The following is a 6,826-nucleotide window of genomic DNA, read 5'->3' as shown; positions in this document are numbered from 1 at the left end:
GAACCGGCGACCTTCTAGCAGCCCGATTTTTAGTACCAGCTAATTAAAACATGATGGATAAGATGGTGCTATATGAGCAGTATATAGTATTTCTCTGACAGAATTGGAAGAGAGTTTGAAAACAAACTCGTCATGTGAGGAGATACATTTTACAGAAAGTACAATCGTCCTCAAATGTATTCATACCCTCCCATTCAAGAAGGAAAAAAACAGGTGTCACTGAAATAAGATGAAATTGACAAAAGTAATAATGAATAAAAATTTTATAAAAATCATGACATTGCTTTTGAATTGTGATTCAACAGAAATATATAAACAAGCAAACAAGCCTGATGGGACCCGTAAACTAATATTTTATTGAACAACCCTTTGAGCCAATCACTGCAATCAAGTGTTTTCTGTAACTCTCCATCAGACCTGTTGACAAGTATTTGGATGTTGGCCCACTGCTCATCAGCAAAGTGCTCTAATTTTGTTGCTCAAACAGTTTTGTTTGTTTTAATTATTATTTTCAACCACAATTCAAAAGCAATGTCTTATTTCACTAAATTATAATTTAGGAAATTTTTCTTTATTATTACTTTTTTCAGTTTCTAGTTATTTGAGTGACTATTGTGAATTTTTCCTTTTCTTTAATGGAAGGGTATGAATACATCTGAGAACGACTGTATAAACATCATAAAAGGTTTGATGAATAAATATAATTCAGAGAAAACATGCATTGTCGTTTTAGTCTCTACATGGGGTCGACACATGCACCTAGAAAGTTCAGGGAAAGAAAACTCACATTTTTTTAAACATTTTTAAATACCCAGAAATCCATCCAGTGTTTTACATATAGGACAATCCGGGGGAAAGGTATTTTCCAATTTTATGACAGTCTTTTTACTGTTAGCCATCATTTTAATATCCTTAAAATAAGACTTAAAGGAAACTTGGCCAATTCTTAATCTCATTTCCTTGCACTGGTGGCAAAGCGTCCACGAGACTTGGCAATATTGTGCGTATTGATGAACCAGCTTCGTTTATCTCTGTTATCACTGACGTATTTTGACGTCAGCGGGTGATGGAGGAACTACATAAAGAGTTTGGCTGAGACGACTGCTGCTGCTTGGCTGCTTAGGAATCAAGAGTGTGTCATTGCTCACTTATAGCTTCGTCAGTTTCCTTTATTATGCATTTAATAAACCACAGGAGAAACATTTATCTACATGATACATTTCTACTTGTGATTTTCATGTAGTTTTATGTCATTTTCCTCTCAGATTTATAGCCGCCTGACACTTGATTTGAAGAAAAGAACCTCACATGGAGGTCACAGAGGTAAATGTATGCGGTTTGGACGGGGATGGTTCTGGCACTGTGTGATGTCCTAAAAAGCACAGGCTACTTAGCGGGAGCCAAATTTTATGCAATAAATTGTCCTTTGGATTCTGACGTAGGTGTCTCTGACAGAAACGATGATTAAGTAATGATAATTTCTTCCACCCATGAAAAAAAAAAAGGATGAGAAACTCCAAGTTACAAAACATTTGTGAACAATCGCATCTATTTTAGCCCACACAGAAAATAAGGGGACTCCTGTCCTACTGTCTCTAACCAATGCCAACATCGCTCTTATTTTACCAGTGACTCATACAGCTTCTATTTTGGAGTGAAAGTGACAAATGTGCACCGAGGTTGACTTAGATATCACTTGTAGTAAGTGTCTACGCTTATAAATCAGAGGCAGATGTACTGAAGAGGCTTCAATCTGGAACAATTAACTTTTATTAAAAAGCTGCAAAAGACGTCACACGCAAACTGTATTTTAAACATTAGCTAGTTGATCAATAATGTCTAAATTAGCAGAGATTTGGCCAAATTTGGGACACTTGCTGAATGATTAAAGTGACTCATTATGAAACAGGCTGGTTCACAGAGCTTGTAAAGCTGCAGCTGCCTGTTATCCCAACGCAGCAGCAAAACAGCAAGGAGGGCACAGAGGGACAGAAGTAAACATTAGGATTCAGAAGTTCTGATCCCAATATCTGACATGAGGTGTTACATTAAATTATTGTCCTCCACCTGTTTTGAAATTCTATTACTTCTAAACTGAAGACGAACCTCTGACCACAGGAAAAGCTTCAGAACTTCCTTCCCAGTATGCGTGAACTCCCACATTCTGCATCTTATGTAGTTTCTCTCTGGAGTTTCTTTGATCTTTCCAGCACACTGTCATGTGATCACAATACATCATCTACGTGTACTCATCAAGCAGTGCATCAAAATGCAAATAAAAACAGACTCCTAGCCTGAAGGTTAGACACAAAATCAAGATGCTTCACTTGCTGCGAAACTGATGAAAGTATTTTACTGTGAACTCATGTCTGATTTTTATTTGATTAAAAACTGAGGAGAATGTAGCCCCACAGTGTGTAATGAATTGAGAAAAGCTCGCAGAAAATGAGCATTAATGCTGTTATATACAACAATTAAAGCATTTTGTCAAAACAAATTCTGACGTTTTGTAAATGACTTCACATCACCCTGAATTAGAAACTAGAACACTGCACACAGCTCGGCTGCATCGACTCTGCACCACTGATGAAGCGTCACTGTGGTGGAATATAACACTGCTCTCTGCTGGTGCTCACTCATCACTGCAGCAACAGGGAGCTATCTTCCTCTTGCAAATCATTTTGAAAAATGCTTATTTTCTAAGCTGACTTGAGGGTATTTTTAAATGCTGATAACTGAACAAACATTTGAATAATCAGGCGCAGTATAACGCTTCATTTTAAGGCTCCTTTTCTGCTCAGGTAGATTTTGTAAAAAAATAAAAATAAAATAATACAGAAACTCCTCCTAATTTTGCCGATTTTTAGGGACAATATTTTAAAGTAAATGAGCCTGTATGTGTGACTTTTCCTGTAATATTTTAAAAACTCCATACGTCCACTTTAACATTTCTAAGCACTGTATAAATAGTTGAAAGCAGGTGTAAATATGTGTAAATGTATTTAACTCCACCTGTGGGTATTCGTTCAGGTCACCAGTCTATCACAGGGCTACACTTAGAGACAGACAACCAAGCACACTCACATTCACACCTACGGACAATTTAGAATCATCTCTCCGGGTTCTCTGGCTTCCTCCCACAAGGCCAAAAACATGTTGAGGTTCATTGGTGATTCTAAATTGTCTGTAGGTGTGAATGTGAGTGTGCTTGGTTGTCTGTCTCTAAGTGTAGCCCTGTGATAGACTGGTGACCTGTCCAGGGTGTCCCCTGCCTTCACCCTGAGTCAGCTGGGATAGGTTCCAGCCCTAGTGAGGATTAAGTGGTGTACAGATGATGGATGGATGGATGAATCAATGGCATGATGAGAAACAGTGAACATTTTAGGCTTTTATCTTCATCAGCCCCTGAGATACTGTGGTTCAAACATGCAAAAAAATAAAAAATTTAAAAAATAACGTGCTGACAGTGGGGTTTTTATTTTGGACAGTACCTAATACATCAATCTTAAATCCCACAGATATCTTTATGATTATCCACATTTTATGCTCTGACAATCAAAGCAAATCAGAAATGGTCAAGTTGAAATTGTTTGAAAATTTTGATGACTTTTGATGAAATGATCCAAATGCATTGTTGAAAGAAAAAGAAAAGAAAACCCCCTAAATGGATATTTAAATCTGAGCTTCTTCTGTAACAGTTGCCCTGGTTCTTACCCCTCACCTCCCTCACCTGGAGGACTCCTGCTGTCTGTAGATGTCGATGATGTTCTCCACCAGCAGGTTCCTCTGCAGGCCGAACACTCCATGGCGATCCAGCACAACCTCATGGCGGCAGGACGGGCAGCGGAAGCGGCCGCCACTGGCAACTATGCTGGAGGAGCCTCTGGACTGCCACAGAGGGTTAGCTGACTGGATGAATCAAATAAACAATACTAATGAAAAACTGAACTTGAACTGTTTCTCTGGTCCATTTCTATTTTCAACAATCTTGTTCCACACTGATAAGCCCCCAGAGAGAGGAGGAGGTTGATCTGGCTTATGTTGAACCGAGGATTCACTGCTGGTGGAAGATGCTGGTTTGTGCCTCATCTATTATTATTACATTTGAATCATAGAGATTAATCATTTGTTTTTCTGAAAAAAATAACTCTCTGACCATTTGTTGGAAAATGTTAAGCAGCACTTGTTCTGAACAGTTTTTTTTTTCTCCAAACTCTTTTGATCATCTGAACAAAAACTACAAAGAAAATCTGTCTTTTGCACAAGACAAAGATATTTAACCTGTTTCACAAGTTGCACATCTGTTTTCTAAACAGTAGTACAATTATGGGCGAAACTATTTAGTTCGTCAAATTGTAGGTCAAAGATAAATACGAATGCATTCTTATGGATGTAAACATAAAAAATGGAAATTGACATTACAACAGATACAAATGACTGCATAATCATACACCAGTCTTTCACAACATTAACACCATTTGCCTGATATTGTATAGGTCCAAAACAGCTGTGCCTCGACTCCACAGCCGTCTGATGGCGTCCTGTTGTGTCAGACACCAAGATGTTAGCAATCCTTTAAGTCCTGTTAGCTTTGAAGAATTTAGAGACCAGCATCTTGACCTCTTTGTCATGTTCCTCAAGACATTTCTGAACAATGTTTGCAGTGGCCATCAGGGAACATCACTACCATGAAGAGGTGTACGTGTTCTGAAGCAATATTTAGGTGGGTGCTACAAGTTAAAGTCACCTCCATGTGAATGCAGAAGTCAAGATTTGCCAACAGACCCAGATCATCACACTGCCTCCACCAGCTTACTTTCTCCCCACAGTGCATCCTGCTGCCATCTCTTCACCACAGAACACAAACACTCAGCTGTTCACATGATGTTAAAGAAAACATGATTTATCATCTTTTTAAGTTGCTCCACGGTCCATTTCTGATGTGCGCTGGTGTGAGCATGGCCACTCTGACTGGTCTGTAGCTACACAGCGAGCTGTGAGGCGCCACTCTGTGACACCCGTTGTTATGACCCAGGGTCATATTATTACATTTTGAAGTGTGTCTGTCTTTTAAGATGGCAGAAGTCTTTTCTCCTCCCCTAAACTTGATTGTGTATGGACAGCATCCATTTCACCAGAAGAGGTGGAGCTTTCCGATTGGCTGATGTGGAGGAAGATGGAGCTATCAGACTGGACCAGCCCAGGGAAACCTCCTCGCTCTCGTCTTCTCTCTCCCATGCCCAACAAAGAACCAGCTGGTTGTATCTGAACATTAGTTAGTATTTTGTGTGTCGTAAGAGCTTTTGGTAGATACTGGGAACACCTCACAGGATCTGCTGTTCTGGAGATGCTCTGACATATGCTTTCATAGTACGGAACATGTCAAAGTCTCTCAGATCCTTATAGAGCCTCCTTTTCCTGCTTTGATCACATCAACTTCAAGAACTGACCGTTTTCTCGCTGCCTAATACATCCCAACTACTGACAGAAGCCATTGTAATGACATATTTGATGTTATTTACTTCACCTGTCAGTGGATTTAATGTTCTGGCTGCATATTTTATTTGTTTTATCCCCAACACATACTAAAATATTTGTGACATGGCTGTTCACATTTGGTGCTGAAACCAACAAATATGTGAAGAAAATGTATGATCAGTATAACAAAAGGTGGTAGCAACATGACAATGTTAGGTGGGAGACATTTTAATACATTTTTTCTGCTGTGAAACAACTTCCTCTAGAAATCATGTCACTGCAGTGAATCTATGGTGACTACAGTCTCTGAGAACAAGGTTTTTAGTGGAGGTCCCCTTAAAAATCAACAATATAACCTCAAACTGAAGCAGTGTACATGCTTTAAATACGTCACTGTACACACTCAGTCTCACCTGGAAGACGTCGTTGGCACACTTGCGACAGAGGTTGTGCTGGCAGGGCAGGATCACCACGGGTTTAGAGAACAGCTCCAGGCACACGGGGCAGATCAGCTGCTTCTCCAGGTTCTCCATAGTTGCTCCGCTGCCAGCTCCGGGCCCAGAACTGCCTGCTGCTGGGGGCTTGAAGCCAAGAGTAAAGTTCATCACCCCCGGGCACAGTGAGAAAGATGTCAAAGGAAAGAGAAAAGAAGGGACCAGAAGGAGGAACAAGTGGGAGATAACCTTCCTCTACTGCTCTACCCTCAAAGGATGGTCAATTCTGCTGGTTTTGTTTGTATTTTCTGTCTGTCTCTTGCTCTAGCTGTTACGCCACCTCTCCACCCAGTTGTCCATCCCCTTACTCCACTGCCAACCTGCCTAAGCCCCACATAAAGACCCTCCCATGCCCCCCCGTCTCAATCCCACAGCAGCCAGGCTGTCGGCTGTTGGTATTTTTAGCTCCCCCGTTTGTTCTGGCTTGGGTTACTGTCTAAACTGCGTTCCACAGCCGGACCACCAAGTGTCCGGGTGTGGCGGGAGATCGCTGCAGTGGTCAGTATCAGAGTTCAAATGTTAATGTTTTTATGTAGCCTGATACTTTAGAGGAGATCCTGGTGACATAATGCAACCTCTGGTAGCCATGTTTGAGGTCAGTAGCACTTTGGCATAAACAGAAAGTGGCGTTACTCAATTTAGACGTCTGTTTATCCCAGCAGAGCACACACAGCATTTGATATTCATCCTACTTTCTGACAAAGTCCAAGACATAACTGAGCTACAGATATAGCTGTGTTGTATTTAAGCTATATTACGATAACATCAAACAACTCATTCCTTTCAGTTTTTTCAATATCATCATTGTGCAATATCACTTGAATATCAGTGATTCAAAATAGTTTCAGTCGCTG

General features: G+C 40.3%; 1 protein-coding gene across 1 annotated transcript in view; it reads right to left on the bottom strand.

Moving 5' to 3' along the window:
- The window catches only part of trim54 (tripartite motif containing 54), a gene marked incomplete at its 3' end in the record, with an annotated part of 14,378 nt that extends 8,176 nt beyond the window's left edge, over positions 1-6,202 (bottom strand). The window contains exons 1-2 of the mRNA XM_008305930.1: positions 5,892-6,202; positions 3,731-3,909 (exon numbers count right to left, since the gene is read on the bottom strand). Of these exons, the coding sequence (XP_008304152.1) occupies positions 3,731-3,909; positions 5,892-6,083 (371 nt within the window). The remainder of the gene's footprint in view (positions 1-3,730; positions 3,910-5,891) is intronic.
- Between the last annotated feature and the right edge of the window lie 624 nt (positions 6,203-6,826).

Source organism: Stegastes partitus, unplaced genomic scaffold, assembly GCF_000690725.1.
Source record: "Stegastes partitus isolate 25-593 unplaced genomic scaffold, Stegastes_partitus-1.0.2 Scaffold2706, whole genome shotgun sequence".
Taxonomy (NCBI): domain Eukaryota; kingdom Metazoa; phylum Chordata; class Actinopteri; family Pomacentridae; genus Stegastes; species Stegastes partitus.
Note: the sequence above shows the minus strand (reverse complement) of the source record. Positions and strands in the feature narration are given on the sequence as shown.